At 38.7% G+C, this 23,498-nt stretch overlaps 2 protein-coding genes across 2 annotated transcripts in view; both read right to left on the reverse strand.

Annotated features, from left to right (window-relative positions):
- The window catches only part of LOC148944782 (uncharacterized), a 99,225-nt gene that overhangs the window by 72,917 nt on the left and 2,810 nt on the right, over positions 1 to 23,498 (reverse strand). The window contains exon 2 of the mRNA XM_089100667.1: positions 19,761 to 20,025. Within this exon, the coding sequence (XP_088956793.1) occupies positions 19,761 to 19,915 (155 nt within the window). The 5' untranslated portion in view covers positions 19,916 to 20,025. The remainder of the gene's footprint in view (positions 1 to 19,760; positions 20,026 to 23,498) is intronic.
- Positions 3,487 to 12,860, reverse strand: LOC148944784 (uncharacterized). Its single transcript, XM_089100571.1, has 4 exons — positions 12,749 to 12,860; positions 9,924 to 10,042; positions 8,457 to 8,909; positions 3,487 to 3,507 (listed from the first exon to the last, which is right to left on the reverse strand). Exons 1-4 carry the CDS (start codon positions 12,858 to 12,860, stop codon positions 3,487 to 3,489), a joined length of 705 nt encoding a protein of 234 aa, XP_088956697.1.

Below are 23,498 nucleotides of genomic sequence, written 5' to 3' on the forward strand. Positions count from 1 at the left end.
TGTTTCTCGACCTTTTTAAACCTTTACCATTTTGTTTTAATTTCTCGCCAAGGGTTCGCGCACTGGACCTTAGATTTTCCGAAGCACTTTTTTTAAAATCCTTGCCAGAGCCCCAATCGTATAGTGTAGAGGATACAAAATCTGTTGCAGCTAGTACAAGATATTTTCTAGCCGCTGGCAGTGAAGAGCAAAACAGCTTAGCAAACCAACTGCCAAGACTGTAGCCAGACATTGACGAGCGACCCTTGTAATAGTCCATTCCATTGCCCTGTTGTCTTGGGTCAAGAGTATTAACATAGCAGTCAATATCAGGACAAGTAAATACCACTTTTCTATTAGACATCTTGTTGAACGATGGGACGGAAATGGCATGTAATCACAGACAAACCTTTTGAAATTGCTATGGAATCACCTAATTCAGTTCTTAGTGTTAACTGACAGAGTTCCAAATAGGAAGTGTTTACGGGAATATACTGAAGATGTTTTATATCATAGTGGTGAATATGTTCTTGATTGGTCTTTCGTTCAAGAACTCGTAGGAGGGGAACATTTGAATTACCGAACCGAAATATTTCCACAAATGAAGCGTAGAGAAATATACAAGTGTCTGTGGAGAAGGCAGGTGGATAGTCAGCAAAAATGAAATTAGTGTTTCCGGCACTTTTACCATTGATTATATTGAGCTTAAAGCCAAGAACATCCTTTAGGTTATCATTGAGAATAACCGTTTCGCTGGCAATAGGTGAACTAATGCAGATCTTGCCCTCCTCCTTTGAATAGTTAAAATGAAAAGCTCCTTTTTTACGAGCGGAAATTCTTTTATTAATGTAACGATATAAATCATTCATACAGGAGAGTTCCTCGTAGGGTAATTCAATTTATGGATAATTCAGCCGATTGATTTTTTTAATTTGTTCTTGATCACTTGAGGATGGTGGCGGCCAATCATACGGTATAATTTTTATTTCATATTTACGATCGTTTCTCAGGATGTCATAAGTATTTTTGAGAATACAGTCGACAAGAGCCACTTCATACTTTCCATTGTTGTCGAATTTGATGGTGGGGGGGAGTTTCGTCCAAAAATCACTTGTTCTATTCAGGTCATTGTATAGAGGATCAGAAACATTGGACAAGAAAGTCACATAGAAATCATTAGGCATTGTTAATATCTTCAGCACTGACCCAAGAATCAAAATCTGAGTTGTTTCCTAGTCAGCGAACAAGTAACTGTGTCTTGCCCCTACGAGTACGACTCTTTAATATCTTTTCAATTTGATAAATTTCGCTAGTGTTTCTAACTTTTTGTAATTCATATTCATAAAAACCACCGAGAATCTCATCATCTTTGGTGTCTCGCAGTCGATAGGTCGTGGGCTCGGTGTCCAGGATTTTGGACACTTTAAAAAGTTCAGTGCTCCATAGACAAGTATCCTTTTAAAAAAAATTGTTGGCTCTGCTATTTGTTATAGTATCACAAATATAAATTTTCGTCTTCACACTTTGCTTTCTTTGCCACTATTGAAGTATTGCTTTAGAAAAGCATCAAATGTATTTTCACTGCAATGAACTTCCCGAGGGTTTGAGTTGTACGGAGATCGACGGGGTCGATGGTTGTATATCTGCATGATTTTATCTAAATCATGAATAAAAGCCGGTGTATTTTTCAGTGTACAATATCTTGAAATTAATAGACGAATCGTTCTTATTAATCGTTCAGCCAATGCAGCCTTTATCGGGCTGTGACTATGATAAAGTGTTGTATTATATTTCAATAGAACCTTTTGCACATGGGGATTAACAAATTCACTGCCACGATCCGATTGAATTTTTCTATATGAATCCTGTTCAAGAATACTTTCAATGACCCGAGCAACTTCAACACCTCTCTTTGACCGCAATGAAATGGCATGGGCATAGCGACTAAAGACACTGATTGCCACCAGAATATATTTGTAGGGTGCATTGTGACGCCGTTGAACTGTGTCTAAAGTTAAAAGATCCGTTTGCATTATATGCAGAGGGAAAAAGGCTTTAGTTTGTCGATATTGTTTGCTGCGAAGCCTGTGATTCCGATGCAGTGTGTAACTCGATTCATTCTAAAGATACTATTTTGCATTTTTAAATGTAGGGCGAGAAATAGCCTTGGAAAGTATTTTTGGATAACTTAAACTTTCCGCGCCATCATTATTTTCATAGATATCTATCAGTACTTCATGCATTTTGAACGCAAACAGGTAGTGTAATGTCCACTCCCCTTTTGCACACTGGGGGATGAATCAATTCGTCCTTTCTTTTGACTAGCATCCGCAGATGTTGTAAAATTATTGCTGCTGTTGCTAGTATTTTCAAATATTGAATCTTCTTCTTCTTTTTTAAATGGTGGTGTTGGTGTTGTTGGAGGACTATATTCTCTTAGTTTCTTAAAATTTGCTTATTGCCAATAAGACTTTTGGGAAAGTTTGATACACTTAGAAAGGTGTATAGATTATCGTCAAAGGATAAAAGTCCTTTACGATTCGTCACAATATCACAAATTAAATCAACTAGATTATAACTTTTTCCCTGAATTATAATTCGTTTCCCTGTGCTATCGACTTGAACTTGATGACCAGGAGTTTCCAACATGAGATATGATAATACTCTTTTACTCTGTTCACGATAGGTCAGTGGCAATAGGTTCCCAATTTTTATTACAATTGAATTGAATTCCTTCACCTTTGATGCTGCTGCTGAATCATGAGGAAGTGTTTCCTGTTGAGATGTATCAGTGGCGGCGGCGGTGGCTCTTTCACGATAAGGCTTATGTTTGTCCACACGTCGCAATGCAACTTGAAGTAAAATCAGTTTTTTGTCATCGGCAATATTCTCATCGTTAATGAATTTGCTTAGATTCTCTTCAAAATGTTCGATGGGCGAGAGGACAAGTTCAAATGGTTTCAATTTATAGGGTTTTGCCATTCTCTAGAGAAAACTGTTTACAAGTCCTGCAATTATTGGCAGTAAAAGTGTGAAAAAGCTACTGCCCGCTTGAAGGAGCCGTTTTATTTTAAAAAATTTTGCCTTGTTTTTACAAGCCAAGGCGCGTACAGTGGAACGATGTTGCTTTGTCTGTTGTCTAACACCTTGTGGCAGTTGAACATTGCCCTCAGTTAAATTTAAAAAAAGTTCAGATATTAGATTAATGAAATCATTGTCAACACCATGTTTGAGTATGGCCTTCCTAAGCAAGGGTTTTGAAGTGCTTAAAACGGAAAATAAATGCCGTTGTTCGTGTAGTTTCTTCAGTGTCATAACTTCAACTAATAGCCTTTTCTACTGTTCACCGGAAGATATACCGTAATTTCATTGTTGAAAATGTCGGTGACTACACGTAGATCCTCGGGTGTGCTCTGATTGAAATCCAGAAAAATGTAACCGTAGGTTTGGTTAGTCACCTGAGTGTATGCTGACACCAGAAATTTTGGGGCACCAGGGTACATCTGTTTATTGAGAGTTATGAGTAAGCTAGAATCAGGAACAGCTCAATAGATAATATAGATGGGGCAATTCAAACCAAGGGTTCACATGCATTTGCTCTGATAAAAGAGATTGTGTAGAACTAGGGTTATGGAAATGTGTTCATGGTGAGAGCGAACAGTGAACAGTTGTAGCATTTCCTGTGAGAACTGTTCAATGGATTCAGCCAAATCATCAATAATCAACCACGAGATCGATTCAATACTATTGAAAACATCAAGTCCCCATATGAATTGTATTCGTATGGTTGTGGCAATTGCTTTTATTTGATCATAGGACTCCTGCCAAATACTATAGCAATAGTAGATTTTTTTCGACTTTTCCAAAAACATTTTATCGCAATTTTAATTATTTTTATTTAGTTAAGAGTGTTGTTTTCCCCGACATTGAGGGACCACACACAAACGATCTGAAGGGTGTTTTAAATTGATACATGCTGCTGCTGCTGCTGTTGACAACAGATGGACTATAACTAACTGTAAACAAAACTTGCTAAATGAATAAGTAGTAGTAGTAGCAATAATTTTCTCATTGATATATTTAGTACGTTAATAAGAGTAACAACAAAAAAACAATATATAATGGTAACATTCATTTCGGCAACATGAAAACTTGTTTGATCAACGTGAACAATTGACAACGATAAGAATAACACTTGTTCAACAAGAACCTGCCAACAATATTTCATGGCAGCATTTATTTCGGCAACATGATAACTCTATTTGTTCAACGTGAACTGCAATTGACAATGATAAAAATGACACTTTATGTACAGCATAAAAATAAACACTTTTTGTCCTTGAAGAGCAACACTTATTGTATTTAAAAACACTTTTTGTCCATCAACACTTTTCTGTACAACAACAACACTTTTTGTCCAGCAACATGAACACTTTTCTATACAACAAAAAAACACTTGAAAACAACACTTGAAAAAAAAACACTTGGAACTTGAACTAGCACAGTTGAACATTATGAATTTAAAAGTGAGGTCCCCCCCGGGGGCCATGGGGCCGAAGGCCGGCCGCGGGCGGGACCTCCCAACCCCCGGGGCGGCCGCGGGCGGGATCCCCCCCCCCCCCCCGGGAACCGCGGTGGAAAAACATTACACAATAGTTGTCGTCACTGCTGCTGCTACAGGTTAGTTGAGGTTGGGTTAGTTGAGGTGGTTAGTTAATCTATGAACGGGTTGGTGGTAGTTAGTTGGTTAGTCAGATTAGGTTAATTTATCCAGACCAAGCTGATTGCGATAGTCTATGCATTCAACTCGGTCTGAAATACGGTAGTGGCCCTGAGGCAGGACACTCACACCATTCTCGAGCACATAGACTTTATCAGATATACATGACATTGCATTCTTTTCCACTCTCACAGTATAATTTCTATACTGTAGAGAGCGAATTGCAAGCACCTGTGCTCTCGGCACTAGGCTATTTTCTACACAGTATCTGTACACACTCATTTTGAAATTGATCATTACAAGATAATTAGGCACCCCTTTACACGCCTGCTTTTCATCTGCACTATTTGTTACAACGTAATAAACTTTGGGAACTAGAAAAGACCCCATGGATACCAAATAACTCCCCATCTGTGATATTAACCTTAATAGTTGGCTGGGGGCTTGACGTTTCACCAACTCGGGGTAAAGTGATAGATTCCAGTTGGTGAAATCCATCCGCGAGCTGATGTGTTCCCCCTTTTCTAAGTCACCCAATAAATCTTCGGTCCCATTTACCTTTAACAGCAGAGAATCTGTATCCCCATAGTAAACTTGAACCTCCCCCGCCCGCGGCCATTGCACCTTGCACACATTGTAAAAAAACGACAACATGAGCTCTTAGGAAATTTCCAGTACTGAACTGCCGCCCGCTATATTCTTTTTCAGTACCACATTTCGCTTTCGCCTGTGTAGAAGAACCATGCCAGTCTCTATGCTCGTGAACGATGTAAAATTGGGATCGGCAATAAGTTGTGCACACTCTAGAGGGTCAGTCATGACGTCACAGCGAGATCTATTACGAAACGCTTTCAGACATTTTGCCAGACGCTGAATTTAGAAACAGTTTTTACATTTCCTTCTCCACCTTGGAGTTTGCCCTAGAGTGTTTATTGAAAAAAGTGTCGATAAATTTTTTCAAGTATGAACACTGATTAAAATGCAGGACCCTGTGTATTTTGGTGATTTTGAAACCATTATTCACCACGCAGTGCAAAAGCCTATGGTGAACAACGATATTCTTCTTAGGGTCAAATCAGCATTCAGTTTTTGCTTAGAGAGAGTCCTGTGAATTCCCATATCCTCAACCACTGATCTATTGTAGGGGCTCAATGAGTCCCTGCTCACGGGTCGATTAATACAGGGAAAAACAAAATCTTTGACGGAGTCGTGAAGCGCCAGAGGAATGTGCCCGTCAATTTCAAATAGCCATCCTTGTGGCCCATTGTCCTCGACGGTGGTAATGTCGGGGAACTCAAAAGGATTCTCGATACATTGATAGTTCCCACACGGCAAAGAGTAGTGAGACATTGCCGAGGGGCACAATGAGTTCATGTCAAAGAACACTGCATTTGACTTTGCACCGCTGCTGTTTTGTCCGCTCGGATCGGTTGACAAGACACGGTCCCCATGAAAAACATACCCTCCCCTCATTGAACGCTCTACAAAAAGGTGCTGATCTACGTCGGTGATTAGGCCTATTTCCTCCCTACTAATTTTTAAAATCAAATCCATCACCAAATGGGGTGTGGAAAAATAGTAGCCTATATCTAACCCGAACTCTGAATAGATTTGGTCTGTGTTATTTCAGACTATATCCAACAGAGTTAAAACATCACTGGCCAAGTACAGTCTACAATAATCCCACCCATTTTTACAATCCCCCTTAGACCACACCTTCTTGGCAAACTCATATTCCTCGGCTGTGCATTCACTGCTGGTCAGTGAATTGTAAAAAGATCCAATTGGAGGTAGTTTCACCTCGCTTAAGCGAGCGCCAGAACAGTAATAGTCGAATGCATATACACCTTTGCAGGTCAACAGGTCATACATTTCACTGTATGGAAAGTGCTATTTAAGCATGGGAAAGCAATCAATATTTTCACTTTTCTGCACTTGAATCAATTGACTGAATGCCTTGAGAAAAAAACTAAAAGAATCTAAAAACCTTATTTAATTCTAACCCGTATGTCCATTATCTATTGCCTGCTATATCAGCTCGAGACGCATCAACTGCTCGGCCGATTTGGAAATAACGTTATAGGTAAATGAACCCATGGACTATCTACTCCCCCTCCCTCCCTGTGCATACGTGCCAGTGCCGGTAAAATAAATTTTAAATCGTAATTTGAGTTGTGAATAAAAACAGGAATAAAAAAACTGCTGGCTAACATTTAAGTTACATGATTGATGCGCAACCCCTCTAAAATTATTACCCCCAGAAGATATTTCCTGCCACAAGAGATTATGATCTCTGACTTTCTCCCTCCCACCACCACCTCTTTTCCTTTAGTCCCCTTATCCCCCTCTAAAATCTCCCCCTTACAAACCCACCATATTTTTTGATTTTTAATCGCGAGATGATCCTCTGCAGACAAAAACATAGGATAATGGGTATTTCTCAAACGAGAAATAGCACCATTAGCCGTGCCAATTAGTTTAGTCAGTGCCTTGTCCATACACTCCCACTCCTCCAATGTTTCTACTATTTCTAACAACCACATAATGTTAGAACTGTCTCTTTGCGCATGAGCATAGGACACTGCAATAGCTTGATGTTCTTTGACTCGGTTTGGAAATCTAGGATCGTTCACCTCCACCAGCTTAGCTTCACAGTCCAAAGATATTTTGTTGCACTGGAGGAGGGTATTCTGGAAATTTTTAAAACGTAAAATTGCCCTATCCCCTGAAACCGTTTCCACTGTCTGGTAGCCATGCCGTCTACAATGCTTCATATGATCCCGTAGTTTTATATCACTACGGAATCGAGAGAGGCATGTCGGACAGTAGAAACGTGTCCCCCTATTCTTACCCTCCCCCAGAACTCTACTGATGTCTGTAATATGGTTAAAATGGCCAATTGAATTGGCAATGGCACTAGATGGGGGTGTATACAACAACCAAACCCAGTGTCTGACCAAATCAATTGACGGGCCTCTTACAGGGAAGACCACCCCCTTCTTTCTTAAAAGAAATTCATATTCAAATTCAGTTTCATACTGAACCACAGTAACGCCGATATTTAAATGGGCATTAGCTCGTTCAAAAATGTCAATAGATCTTAGCGTTACTGGGTATTTTCCTTCTAAACAAGAGAAATCTACAATTGGAAAATTGGACCCTTCCTTCCCAAGTACAGCCCAATCGTCTAAATTCGTCTTGGTAGCGTTATCTGCTAGAGGCTGAAATGCTGATATGAGGAAAGCATACCTGAAACATTTTTGACCTGTTTCAAAACAGATCCGCTGGACACCACGACAACCTACTAAATCTGGATTATAATTTAAAACTACCGCTCTCCCTCCCCCAGCCCCCCTCTTAAAATAAAATCTTTCTTAAATTTACAAATATTCACACTTAAATTTTCAATAAATAAAACTACAGACCCACTACCGTTTTCGTTTAAGTTCTCAAGATGCGCTATAATTTGACCTACCCACTCCGAAAAAGCACACTCAAAATTTTTTAAATTCGGATAAATTAAACGTATCTCGGAATTTACATAATCATAATAAACTTCGCTTTTCCCCTCATTTAAATAAAACCCCTTTAAAACAATAGAAACCTTAATTGAATCCCTCCTCCCCCACAACTGAATTTGGTTCTCCAGTAGCGCACGAATTTTATCTACATAGTCATGCACAATTTCTACAGGATCAAACACAAATTTTCCCCCCATAAGTGAATTAAATGGATCCCCAAAAGCCGCAGTGTAAACATCTATTGCATTTAAAATTGTGTTGGACAATTGAAAATCGGGAAAAGTCGTAAATTGGTCATTACCCTCCTCCCCCTCTTGTATATCATCAACACTCCCTCCCCCAAGTTGTTCAACAATATATGGGGTATGCGAATGTTCCACTTCAGTTGTTTGAAGTGAATTCGTTAGGGTATCAGGGGCTGGAAGAGGAAGAGGAGGGTTCCACGTTAATTCATTTGTAAAATCCTCCAAAAGCTGTAGTGTGTTTGGACTCAAGTCCCCCTGCCCAACTGCGCTATTATCTACATTAAAAAAATCATTTAAAAACTCATCAATATTTAACGGTATTTGACTGTCATGTAAAATTGTATCGTCCCATGTTAAATTGTTGGGGGACTCCACGTGTGCCTCTTCTCCTTCACCAGCTGATGAGGACGATGGTGACATTGAATAAGGGACCAATGGTCCAATCTATAAATGAAAAAAATAGCTTATTTTCAAAATGTTCAAATCATCCCTACTGTTTTTAAAATTTGGATTACATATTATTTAAAACGCGATTAGTAGTAGTAGTAGCAGTTTGCACATAGTAACATTGGGTTAATTCAACTGAAATTTCCAATTTCCAACTTAATATAAGATATTTACAATCTAAAACGCCGCTTAACACAAAATTGACAATTTAACTTTGTTCAAACAACCCCCTGTCCCAATTTCCAATATTTAATGCTCCCCTCTCTGAGCCGGCCAGCGCAGCGCTTTCCCACGGCGCTTTCCCTCAGCGCTTCCCGCAGCGCTTCCCCCCGGCGCTTCCCCCAACACTTCTCGGTCCCACCGGCGCTTCTCGGGAGCCGTGACGGCTCCCAGCCGTTTACATAATGTCCAAAAAAAAAATATTGTTAGACCATAAGTCGTTTCAAATATCACGTACAGGTTGTGAACTCATTAGCTTAATTATTGTAAGCCGCGTATGTTCATTTCCAAGACTGTTCAGCAGGAAAATACAATTAAATGGGAAACCGTTAACTCCCCTAAAATCTTGCCAAGTTGTAAGCTGTCAAAAATATTGCGCAAATTAGAATCCATATGTGCAATAGATACATGGGATAATCTCTGTCCTTTCCCGAAAACTATAATATTCAATTGTGAAAAATAGCATTTTGAGTTTCATAGTGGAGAGAGATAGCAGTAAACTAGAAATTACCTAAAAATATTATTATGAGATAGCGAAGATGTCTACAGAGAAAATAGCAAAGATTAGAAAAAAAGAGCGGTTTCTTTGCAAAAAAATTACATTATATTTAGATATCTCTGAGGGGGGGAGCAGAGAAATTTAAAACAATGGTTGGGGGGCGAGGGGTTAATATTTTAATATCTCTAAGATACACTTTTACACAGTGTTGAAAAATAGTGAAAAGAAAAGACTAAAAAAAATATTGGAAGAAATAGATATAAATTTCTATAACTAGAGGTAAAAATGCTCACATTTGCAAATCCTGGCTGCACTTGGGTGCCAGATGGTCCGGGTAGTTCGTGTTGGAGGGCGGACGGTGCGGCGGCACTATGTTCTTGTGCAGATTGGGCTGCGGCTTGTGCAGTAGGGCCTGTGACGGTACGGACTTATGTAGTCGAGCCAGCGATGTCATGGGCTTGCACAGATGAGACATCAGGGTTCTCCATCCTTATGGCCCATTCTCTTTTTGGTTTATGCTCAGACTGCATAGGGGCTGGCACTGATGGGGCTGCCTCACCCTCTCTTGCTCTCTTAGATGGAGGGGGCATACATTCTTCATAATTGGCCTTAAAAAGAAGAGAAAAAATAAAAAAGTATGGAAAATAATTTCCCTCTTTTTTAAAGAAGGAAAATTAGTACCCTCATCCACAGAATTTTGTCTAGAAAAGCATTTATCACTAAGAATGCCCCCCCCCCCCTACGCCAAAAGCAAAGCAATAGGTAAAATTTTCAAGAAATGCCCCTATTTTTACCTTGCTTAGAAAATTTTTTAAATGTTTCCCGTCTATAGGTCTTTAAAATAGAAAAAAGATTGCTAGCCTTGCAGCTTATAGGCCTAAATTACAATCTAGGATTTAAATTTTACAGACAGAATAAAGCTATCTTTTTTTCTTAGAAACCCTCGGTCCTCTTACTGCCCTAACGCGAAGAAACAGTTATGTTTTTCATTTTAAAATGATGGCGATAGAATAGAGGCATGGCCCCCTCCCCCTTTCGCCAATGTCCTAAATATATTGTTAGACCTTAATTTGAAAATAACGAGATTTCACCGGTTCTCCAAATAGAGATTGTATAGGCCTGCGCTAAATTATTGCAATTGTCTGAAAATGTTTTAATTTTGACGGAGAAACAGTTCCTTTGACTTGGCCACCGCTATTGTAAACACACAGGAAAAGGGTGATAGCTAATTTTAACCTCGCGCATAGCATTATGTCAAAACAGAACGGCATAATGTTTTAAGAATTGACGGAAGTCAGTGGTCGCTTTTAGCTAGGATATATAATGCTTAAAATTGTATAAATTTAACAAAAAAGAATTATCATCGTAAAACAATGGGGGGGGGGTTAGGTTTTGAGGGTAAAAAGAACATATTTTATGTTTTCTATCGAGTATAAAGATAGCATAGGGGGGTGGGGGGGACTTAGATAGACTGCAGGGTGATCAAGGAAAATAATCTTTTTTTGGAAATGTACTAAAACGGAACTTACATGGTAAGTAGAGGTTGCCAATGCTTCAAGTTCATGATTTATGTCAGTTGTTATATCCATTGTGTCACAGTAGTTTCTGATAATTTAATCACAATGCGTGTCCGTTATATACGAAATCTCAAGGGTGAATTGTTATGTAAGCAAGCCCGCTGATTGGCTGAGAAGGAAACACGTGATCTAACTGTTTCCTATTCCTGGAAACTCTTAACATTCGCCTCGAGCATGCACTTACAACAACAACAACAACAAATGCTGTTTCCTATTTCTGGACACCTTGACATTCGCCTCGAGCATGCACTTGGCCAAAACAACAAATAAATCGACCTTGGAAAAAGAGGTCATTGACCCCATTAACCACGTGTTCTCCCTAGGGACTCTATGCCCATATTTGGTGTACTCGTGGGGGTTTAAAAAAAAGTGTCCGGATCGGGATTCGAAGGGGTATTGTACTCGTGGGAGTCAATAAGGCTTTTCTACTCCCCTGGGCCCGGGGGGGGGGGGGTGTCGAAACCGGAGTTTTTGCTATATGATCTTTGAAATATTTTTAAAAAAATGACTATCTTAAAATTTTTATCAGATGCAGGTAATTTCAGAGACCACACTGTCTTTCCATGACGATAAATAAAAGTTCAAATAGGGATAAAATCCTTTTAATAGACAGTGATGATGATAACAGTGATAGAAGTTCACAAAAATACGAGATATTTCGGTCACATATGCAGTGACCGTCATCAGTGCTGAAACAGTTTTACTACTGATGACGGTCTTTTCATATGTGACCGAAATATCTGATATTTTTGTGAATTTCTATCACTGTTATCATCATCACTTTCTATTAAAAGGATTTTATCCCTATTTGAACTTTTTTTTTATCGGATGCATTTGGGAAAAAAGGTCTTCGAAAGGGGGGGGGGCTTATTACGCTCCGATATCTTTTGTTTTGACTCTTAAAAAGTGAACTAGATCTTTCAATTTACAATCAAATGAGTCCTCTCTGAAGTTTATACGAACACTCCTTCCATAAGAACCATATATGCCCCCAGGGCATAACTTACAAAGCCTGCCCCCGCGCCCTTCGGGTTTTGTCAACACCGGATTTTTTGTTATGTGATTATTGAACTATTTTTAACTAAATGACTATCTCAAAATTACTATCAGATGCATTTGGGAAAAAAACGGCTGGGGGGGGGCTTGTTGCCCTCCGATCACTTTTGACTCTTAAAAAGGGCACTAGAACTCTCGATTTCCAATCGAATGAGCCCCCTTTGAAGTTCATATGACGACCCCATCCATATGAAGTGCCTCTGGGAAGAAATAATAATAACTAAATAATAAAACATTGGAGCCCTATGGCCTTTACTATAGGCAACGCTATAGCGTTGCCTCTGATAGTCCAAAGATCGGATAACAAGGTTTTTGGGCTGACACAAACCGACAGAGCCTGAGGAAAGGGCTGTAAGTGATGCCCAGGGGTTTTTTTATGGTTTGTATCGAAGAAATGCTTGTATAAGCTTTAGAAGTGTCTCATTTAGTTGAAAATCAGAAGTTCTAGTTTCCTTTTAAAAGTCAAAAGTGATTAAGGTCTATACCTTCATCACTTTTGCGGATACAGGATACGGATATGAATGCTATACCGGATACGGGCTGATCAGCAATATTTTTGGAGCGGCTTATCGTATCAAAAGTAAACTTCAGGGGCATCATGAGCGGGAGGTTCGGTTGATCAAAAGACAAAATGTGCCTGCTATTGCTTCTACTAATACTGCTGCTACTACCGTTACTACTACTAATAATAAGGCACTGTTACTGCTACTACTGTTACTCCTGCTACCACAGCTACTATGAGGGTAGTACGATTAAGGCTCCGCTTATGAAATTGAAAATTTGACATAATATTCAGGAGGAATTTGAACTTAATCAAAACGGGCGTGAAAAGTGCGTCAAAAGAGGGTCAAAAGCGTACATCAGCAATAATTTTGGACCGGCTTACTGTGATGTTCAACTGACCAAATGGAGAGATGTTTGTGCTACTATCGCTATTAATGCTGCTGCTACTACTGTTACTACTACTACTAATACAACACTAACACTGCAACTACTGTTCCTACTAATACCGCAATTACTATGATGCTAGTACTATCAATGCTAAGTCTATGAAGGTAAAATTTCAGAGTAAATAGATGACCAATTCGAACTAACAGAAGACACTATGTGCATTTTGATTGTCAAAATAGCATATATGAAGAATATATTTGTGAATTAAGTCAGAACTGTCAGAGAATGCTTAAAGGTGAAGATCAATTGACCGAAAGGCAATATGCACACACTGCTACTAATATTACTATCACTGCTATATTTACTAGTTCTACTAACACTATTACTATTGCTCCAACTACTACTTCCATTTCAACTACTTCTAAGGCTAGGAACATTAATATGTAAATTTCAAGAAGTATATGAATATACAGCATATCAAAGACATATTGACAATGTCATAGCAATATCTAATTGCATTAAATTGAGCACTAGCACTACTGCTGTGACTGCTATTACAACTATACCTAAGGATATTAAGATGAAATTTTCAGAGAATTTTTAAGTGGGTAGGTAAACTGAATTACATTACGCCATCCATATGCAGGATGTTAAAAGGGCATATCAGCAATATCTTAGGAACAGTTTTGTATGTGAAATTAATACTTACAAGGCTTGTTGTGGGTGAAGTTGAACTAACCAAAACACGTTATTTGCATCATAATACTACTGTTTCTACTCCTACAACTGCTACTACTGGTGCTATTATTATTACTGCTACTACTACTACTGCCACTAAAGCTAACACTACTACTATTAATTCTACTGCTACTACTACTACTACTAGTACTATTACTATAACTACTGCTACTACTGCTACAAAAGCTAAGGGTATGAAAGCGAAAATTTTGGGCAGTATTGAAAGTGTATTGAACTAATACAAAACACAATATGCCCACATAGGTTGTGAAGAGGACGCATTAGAAATATTCCAGGAACGGTTGGTGGTTGTAAGTAGAAATTTTTATCATGTGTTGAAGGAGATGTTAAATAAACCAAAGGTGCTATGTGCTTACTGCTACTAATGCTACTGCTGCTTCTACAACTATTGCTACTACACAAGCGAAAGGGTATTAGGTGAAGCTTTCAATGAATATTGTTGGACCTTTCAGGGCAAGTTGTGGCGGATTTTGAACTAGCCAGACGACACTATATATATACATTTAATGCTGCTTATACGGTTATTGTAACTAAAGACAGTAATGGCATTAAATCGAAACTTTTAGGGAACACTTAGGGGGAGTTACAATAAACTAAAAACTATATGCGTGGAGGTATTAAATGGGCATATAAGCAATATAGGGCGCATAAGGACATAGACAGCGCTGCTCTATCATAGCTAGTAATATCATTCATATTTTAGAGGAGCTAATTTGACTGTAAATTAAAAGTTTTAGTGCCTCTTTAAGAGTCAAAAGTAAAGTGATTGAAGGGCAATCAGACCTCCTCTTTAGCTCACAATTTTCCAAACACTTCAATCAAAATTTTAAGACAGCCATTTCGCTCAGCCCAGCTGAACGGTCTAGTAACTATATCTCTAGGGTTATTGGGTAGATCTACCCCATACAATTATGTATTTTGCCCATTAAGCTTGAAAACTAAATGTTGCTTTAAAATTAAATCAAACGCCCTGTGTGTATGCTAGTTGTCAATAAGATATCCTAGCAATATACCAAAAACCACTGAGGGCATTAAGTTCAAAGACTAAATTAAACACTACTATTTGTGTCAAGATTTTCAAGAGGGTGTATGTTGTTAAAAATTGTTGAAAAAGTTTTTCCAGCATTCAAAACAGCGAGCCAAACTATAAATTCTTAAAGAAAAACCGGAAAGATTCAAACTAATATTTTAGTTTTCCCTGAAAAAGACTACGTCTATATAAAACGAACAGAAATTAATTAAAAAACTTTTTCCAAATAATACGTTTTTCAAAAAAGTAAAGAACTCCATTAAACCAAAAATGAGCAAAAATGGAATCAAATAATCTACCAAGCATAAAACTACCACAAATCAGCATCAATAAATAAATGAAACTTAAAACGAACAGAAATTACAATAAATAACCTAGTCAAACTCAAAACGAGCAGAAATTAACATTAGTAGGGCTAAAAACTCATATGCTTTGTAAAAGCCAGAACATAATTTGCAGTTTACTGTAAAAAATACAAATGGATGTGCATTGTCAGTTTAGCGTACACATACTGATATTTATTCCTTTAAATCTTAATTAATTTTTGATTTAATAAAGTTATGAAAGTGAAAACATTAAATTTTTTTTTTATTTTGCCATGTTTTTGGAAAGTTTTGCCAAAATGTGTCATAATTTTGCCATCCTTTGCAAGTTTCTTCTTTATTCCATCACTTTGTGACAACGTAATGAGCTAAACACGTTACTGCATATTGATTCCACTTTTCGGGGGAGTTGGGCCGGTTAGAAAATTTTTCTACGAAATTATGGTATTTTTTCCAAAAAAAAGTTGTTTCCCCAATCTTTTATGACTACCTTTGGGGGGGGGGGGGGGTATTTATTTCTTTTCATTAAGGGGTGTCAATACCCCTCCCTTATCTGCTTTGTTTATACATACAGCTATATAGTATTTTGAAGTACCCAGAAAATTAAGTAAAGGTTTCGAATTATAACTGGGTAATGAAATAGTACTATGGATTCATCGGTGAGAATTTTATGAAAATTCAATTGCTTCTTTTGGGCGATTCCCTGCAGCTCGTTTAATCACAAGAATTAGTTTTGAGCAAATTAATTTATTCGGGTAACTTCAAACTGAATAAACTCACACCTTCAAATCTACATAAAAATCCTTTCTCTCTCAATTTCCAATGTGGCTTATTACAATGTTAATGGACTTTATATCTTTTGTCCAGCTCTTTTTACAGATAAGAAAACATGGGTTAAAAGATAACATATTTTTTTTCACAATTTTAAATAATTATGCCTTGAATCTTTACTCTGATTGGTAAATCATAAAACTTACTCTTGAAATTTGGGCATTGCTCAACTTGCCAAAAACACTAGCGACATTTTACTTGGGCTACATTGTTGCGCAATTTAATTTTATCCACATTTCCCCGTATCACTTATCCCCATTGGACCGTTTATTTGTTCTTTAATAAAAAGGCTGTGTGGAACCTCGCCTGCGTATGCAGCCTGTCCCAAGCCAGGATAAAGAGGGAGGGTTGGGCTTTGGGCTTGCGACCCACACCCGGGACCTCAATGGCTTACCCTTGGGGGAAATCCTAACTGCAACCGAAACATCAAGTTTGAGCCTCGGATTTTTGAACCCCCTTTTGATGACGACCTCTGCATGCCCACGGACAAGATTAATGAATGCGAAACAACACCTCAAATTTGGTTTCTGGAACGTCCGCACAATGTCTTAAGACTCCAAGACTGAACAAGTGCTAAGAGCACTGAAAGATTACCACCTCGACATTCTGGCTCTGTCAGAAGTTCGATGGCTAGGATCTGGATCAAATAAACTGGATGGAGATGTGACCATTATATACAGTGGATCGCAGCAAAAGCGTGAATACGGAATAGCCCTAATGATGACAAAACAGGCTTCCCAAGCTCTATTACAGTGGACACCGGTGTCACCTAGAATCCTGAAAGCCCGCTTCATCGGCCCGCATGTGAAACTGTCAGTAATAGTATGCTACGCACCCACCAATGACGCCACCGACGAAGCAAAAGACGAATTTTACAGAGCTCTCAACTCCGTGGCAAACGACATACCACGGCATGACATGGCATGTCTTCTAGGATACTTTAACGCGAAAGTAGGGAACGACCGATCGTTTTCCCCAGAGGTTCTCGGCGAGCATGGCCAGGGCCAGCGAAACGAAAACGGAGAACTATTTATCGACTTCGCTCTACTTAATGACCTAGTAATCGGAGGTACCCTATTTTCTCATCGGGATGTACACAAATATTCTTGGATATGCCCCGATGGCCACACCCGAAATCATATTGACCGTTGTCTGTGGAGCATGAAGTGGAGATCAAGCCTACTTGATATAAGGGGATATAGAGGAGCTGATGTTGGCTCAGATCATAATCTGATGGCAGCAAAAATCCGCCTCAAATTGAAAAGAAATAGAAAAGCAAATAAGGCTCCTTTAAACCCAGTATTTGACTCGGAGAAACTGAGGTTGAGAGAATTCAAACAAGCCTTTAAACTAGAGATGCCGCGAAAGCCACAATTGGGTACCGCAAGAGCCCAAAAGACCAGTGGCTATCTGACCAAACATGGGAACTCATAGAGATAAGGAAAAAAGTAGAAGCATCACTTATCCAAAGACAAACCCCCGACCAACAGATCCTCAGAAACGATGAATACAGAGCCACGGATAAAGAGGTAAAGAAAAGTGCCAGAAAAAAACAGAGAAACCTGATGGAGCGAAAAGCAGCGCAGGCAGAAGAGGCGGCGAAGAGAGGTGACTCAAGAGCCGTCTATAAAATCACTAATGAAATTATTGGAAAGAAATTCTCTATTCAACATGAACCAGTAAAAGACCCCTCGGGCATCCTGATAACACAGCAGTCTGACGTAAACGAAGTTTGGGCCAGCCACTTAGAGAAGCTGTTGAATAGACCTCCACCAGAGGATCCCCCAGAGATCCCAGCAACAACACTGTTTTCCTTAGATATGAGCACGGATCCGCCGTCATCCACTGAAATTATAGCAGCAGCAAAGAAGCTGAAAAAAGGTAAGTCTCCTGGCTAAGACAGGATATCCGCGGAAATTATCAAAGCGACTGTTATGACCTGCATCAAGTTCTGGACAGCGTTGTTCGCAGTAATCTGGACGACCGCCAAAATACATTTGGATTGGAAACGCAGCACGCGTGTGAGGATCTTTAGGAAAGGCGATACGTCCTTCCCAGGCAACTGGCGAGGAATCTGCATGCTTTCCATACCTAGCAAATTGCTGACGCACATTTTACTGCAGAGAATCAGCTCGACAGACACCTTCGTGACGAGCAACATGGATTCAGACCGAACCGTTCATGTGCAGACTTGATATTTACCCTACGGCTACTGACGGAAGAAAGCAGAGAATGGTGCTCCAAAATCTATATGATATTCATCGATTTTGAGAAGGCATTTGACTCAGTAGACCGCCAAAGTCTGTGGAAGATCCTACTGCATTACGGAATCCCTGAAAAGATAGTTTCACTGATTGTTGCGTTTTATGAAGAAAGCGAGTGCTGTGTAAAGACACCAGAAAGCCAAACTCGTTTCTGCCGCATTATGTCAGGAGTTAAGCAAGGTTGCGTCTTGTCACCGCTACTTTTCGTAATTGTCATTGATTACATACTGCGAAGTACAAGCACAGACGGAATCCAGCTGAATCCAGAAACAAGACTCAGTGATGTAGACTTCAGTGACGATGTCGTCGTCCTAAAATCAAGCAAGCAAAGACTCCAAGAACTCCTGGACAAAGTGAGGGAGAGAGGTGGCCATGTCGGCCTGAAAATAAATAATGAGAAAATAAAATGCATGGCTACCACAGATTCACCCCTGAGCATCACTTGCGGAGACCAACACATAGAGCAAGTCGTCCATTTCAAATAAATGGGAAGCATAATAGAAAGTACCGGATCGACCACAAAAGAAGTGCTCACAAGAATCGGCCAAGCCAATGGGGCCTTCAATAGATTACGGAAACTATGGTGGTCCCAAAGCTTCTCTATACGGCTAAAGTTACGACTCTTCAATAGCAACGTTATACCAGTGCTGCTTTACGCAGCCAAAACCTGGCACCTGAACCAGGAACAAGAGAGAAGAATACTTGCTTTCAAAAACACATGTCTCAGAAGAATTCTCAACATCCATTGGCAGCAGAGAATAACAAACCAATCCATCCGTGAAAAGACTGGCCAGCCTCTTGTGACATATATCATAATAGTCCGCCGATGGAGATACCTTGGCCACGTACTACGTATGGACAATCTCCGACTACCAAATGCAGCGCTCCATTGGCAGCCATCGGGCCACGCCGCAGGGGCAGACCCAGAAACACCCTGCGTCGAACGTACCAGACAGATCTCCATAACCTGCACACATCAATCCAACCTCAATGGGAGAACATACTTGCAGCAGCAAAGCGGCGGGAAGATTGGCGGCTCCTTCTTGATGCCCTGGGTACCTCTGGAGGCACAGGCAGATCTAAGGTCTAAGGTAAGGTGGTCTTGGAGAAAAAAAAAAAACTAATTTAAGGTATTACGTCGAAAATATATCAATATTTATGGCTTTGAAGCAAGATGGCATAATATTTAGAGCCTAATAATATATTAGGGTCTATATATAATAAATATATAATAATATATTTATACAATAATATAATAATATATTATATAGTAATATAACATTATTATTATATTATATATAGTAATATTTATATATATATAATAATATATGTCTATATATAATAATATATTATACATAATAATATTAATAATAATAATATACTTTTTGAAAGGGCTAACCTTATGAGTGCCTCCATTCCTCGGCTTTTGCATTCACAAGGATAAATTTCATTTTTCTGTGGACAAAGATCTTCCCGTAGCAACATCCCATCAGTTGAGCAGACAATTACCATGACAAATAGAAGAAATGTCCTTCTAATTGTTCTCCCTTTCATTTTTTTTCATGCACAATGCTTTAAAGGAAATATTAGTAGGTTTTGAATCATGAGATATGTAGCATGACTTCCTGATACGGATTTTACTTAGGTGCTGGAACGGGCAGCAACTGAAAACATAAAAACAGACATAAAAATCAAGGAAAAAACGGAAACAAATGCGTTGGATGAGTCACCAGCCAACATTATATTTGACAACCCAACAGTAATTAATTAAAAAAACAAGTTTTCAACTGAACGTAAGGAGCAACATTAAAACTTATAACGAACAGAAATTGTTACGTATATGAAGGGGGTTACCCCATCCTCAACACCTCGGCCTTTACGCTAAAGTTTCTTAGTACTTTTAAAAATGTTTCTTATTGTTCTAATTAAACGACCCTTGGGATTCAGGAGTCGTTCTTAAAGAATTGGGACACAAATAAAACGTTGGCGTAAAGAGCGAGTTGTTGAGGAGGGGACAACTCCCTTCCATATACGTAATATTTCTGTTCGTTTCCTGTTTTACTGTTGCTCCTTACTTTCACTTGAAAAATTTGTTTTTTAATTTAATTTCAGATTGTTTTTAAAATAATACCAGGAAATCTGGCTCCGCCTCCACGAAGAAATCCCCCTTCTCACGGAAATATCCTTCAGACAATTCAATCCCGGTGAAAATTTTTCAGACAATAAAATCCCGGTGAAAATTTACCCCGAACAATTACCCTTAACATCTCCACAAGTAAAACTGAGACGGAAAAGAGAAAGTAAGACATATAAAAAGAATTTCGTACAGGAATTATGGCAAATTCCTTCAGTGTAAAATTTTCCCTGAAATATTAAGCCCCTGGAAACTTCCCTCCCCATGGAAAATTCTCCCGTGGAAAACCTGCCCCTCCCACCCGAAAATGTATGAATACTTCCTAATAACAAACACTATGTGTAAAAAATGGGTAATTTTTTTAAACTTAGGACCTTTCCCCTGGGGCTGTGGGGGGGGGGGCTATTATATCCAAAGGCATAGTTATTGGGCATTTCAACTATGATGAACATAATGGCTATCTCGAAATTTTGATTGGACGATATTGGGGAAAAAAAAGGTGGGGACCTTTTTCCCCACCTAGTTGCTCTCCAATCTCTTTGGTCACTTAAAAAGGGCACTAGAACTTGTAATTTCCATCCGAAATGAAACCTCTCCCAATATTCTAGTACCCCTTGGCCGATATGATCATCCCTGGAAAAAAATAAATAGACACGCATCCGTGATCTTTCTTCCGGCAAAAAAAAAGAAGAAAATTCCAATTTTTGCAGATAGGAGGCTGAAACCTGTACAACAAGGTTCTCTGACACACTGAATCTGATGATGTGATTTTCATTAAGGTTATTCAACTTTTAAGGGTATTTCCCCCCTTTACTAAAATTAGGCAAATTTTATCAAGCGCGTAGCCTTTGATGGGTAACACTAAACTTAATGAAAATTATATATTTGGAATTAGCATAATAAGCCTATTCTTTTTATATATCTATTGGTATCATTTTTGAGAGTTTCAGTTACTATTGAGCCGCGTTACTCCTTGTTTACAGTTCGTTATCCCGAACTGTGTGATAGTGATAATGAAAGAGAAATCCAATTGCTTGGATTGGTTAACTTACACATCATATATATCCTTATAAATTAATTTAAAAAAACAAAGTTTTCTGAGGGAAGTAATGAGCGAAGCTGAAACTTGAAACAAACAAAAATTATTACTTCATAGCCTATCTAACATATATCAATAAAATTAATGCAAATATATCAACTAATGATATATCCCAATGTTTGTAACACTACAGAAAACTATCGCTTTACTGAAAACACAAAAGCCAAATACAAAAACAGGAATATTGATTTAGGAGTTAAAAGTAAATACGTAGCCTCACAAAAGCAAACTAATTTATAACGCTTTCCATAGTCCTACAGGAGCTGTGATAATAGTAACTTTCAGCATACAATTAAAATTATCTTAAGAACTTGGACAGAAAAATAATGAGTTTAAAGTCAATTCACAGCATATATAATACTGGATTGATTTAAAGGGTAACATTATGGGCGCCCATAAGCTGAATTCTAGGGGGGGGGGGCAAACCTCGTCTAATTGGCACTTTTAATGCTATATAATAGAAATCTCAGAACAAAAATATAAAAAAGGCAGCATCATTCGCCCCCCACCCCTGCCCCCCTTATGGGCACCCATGGGTAACATCTTGGTCTCACCTGGGATTATTCAAAATTAACAACATATCAACGGTAATGAGAACTCTGGAAATCCAGTCATTTCCCTCTATGAAACGGAGAATTTTAAGTTGTAATACAAATTCTAAAGGGAGTCTGTAGTGACACTTCAAACTTGTCTACAAAATAATCATGAAATGTCCTTTTCAGATCCAAAACGACAATGAATCATTGAACTGAGCTCATTGTGCAGAAGTAATGCCAAATTAAAAAAAAAAAAAAATAAAAAAAAATAAAGCAACAATCTAAAAATGCTTTACTTTTATACTGTTAAAAGTGTCCTTAGAAGGCTTACTTTAACCGAACCAAAACTCCTATATTGTTTTGTGTTTTCAGTAAAGCGCTAGTTTTCTGTAGCGTTACAAACATAGGGAAATATCACCAGTTGATTTATTTACATTGGTTTTATTGATATATGTTAGATAGGCTGTGAAGTAATAATTTTTGTTAATTTTAAGTTCAAATTTGCTTTTTTTTATTTGAATTAATCTATGCTCGTTTTTGATTAAAATTTAATTTTTCCATTGGACCTGAACCACCGTGTAACTAAACCCCAAGCAACTGAATCACTGTAACTGAACCACCGTGCAACTGAACCACTGTATAACTTAACCCTCGTGTAAGTGAACCCTCGTGCAACTGAACACCATTTGACTGAGCCCTCGTGCAAGTCATCCCACGTGCAACTCAACGCCATTTAAACAAACCCCCGTGTAACCACGTGCAACTGAACCCCCGTGCAACTAAGCCACCGTGTAACTGGACCACCGTGCAACTGAATCACCATGCAACTGAACCATCGTGCAACTAAACCACCGTGCAACTAAACCCTCGTATAATTGAACTTCCGTGCAACTCAACCACCGTACTTGCATTGGGTAAAACCCAAGTTAGAATCCTTACATGTTCAACCTTGTTGGAACTGTTCGCGTCTAAAAGTCATGATATAAATGACTGCCAAGATGATTAATTCAAAAGCTCTGTTTTGTTGTGACAAAAACAAAGAAAATCGAACGTCGAAAACTCTTAAAGCCAGATTTATTTCTTCTTTTTATGTCTGTTAATGGGGGTTCCCTTCGCCCTATCACTGTCTACGGGTCTAGGCGTTTATCCCCCTCTCCCATGGAAAAACCCTCCCCTGGAAAATACCCCCTCCTGGAAATTTGGTTTTCCAAATTTGAATATTTTATTTGAGTTCTGTTGTTTTTTTAGTTCAGTTGAGAAGTGCTAAAGAAAGTGGGAAAGAGAATTTATGTGTAAGTTTTGCCCCCCCCCCCCTCCATGAAAAAATGTGATTCTCATGGCAAATCCTCCAGAAAATATCCCCCCCCT

This window comes from Artemia sp. Qi Xiang Cuo, chromosome 14 (genome assembly GCF_049724085.1).
Source record: "Artemia sp. Qi Xiang Cuo chromosome 14, ASM4972408v1, whole genome shotgun sequence".
Taxonomy (NCBI): Eukaryota; Metazoa; Arthropoda; class Branchiopoda; order Anostraca; family Artemiidae; genus Artemia; species Artemia sp. Qi Xiang Cuo.

What these genes read in the sequence shown, in the direction of transcription:
- LOC148944784 (XM_089100571.1), bottom strand. Translation starts at nt 12,860, where the DNA reads ATGCCCCTGAAGTTTACTTTTGATACGATAAGCCGCTCCAAAAATATT. An exon ending in TATCCGCAAAAGTGATGAAG is followed by an intron (nt 10,043 to 12,748) that starts GTATAGACCTTA and finishes GTACCGTCACAG; the next exon opens with GCCCTACTGCACAAGCCGCA. An exon ending in CAATTTTAAATGCAATAGAT is followed by an intron (nt 3,508 to 8,456) that starts GTTTACACTGCG and finishes TCCTGATTCTAG; the next exon opens with CTTACTCATAACTCTCAATA.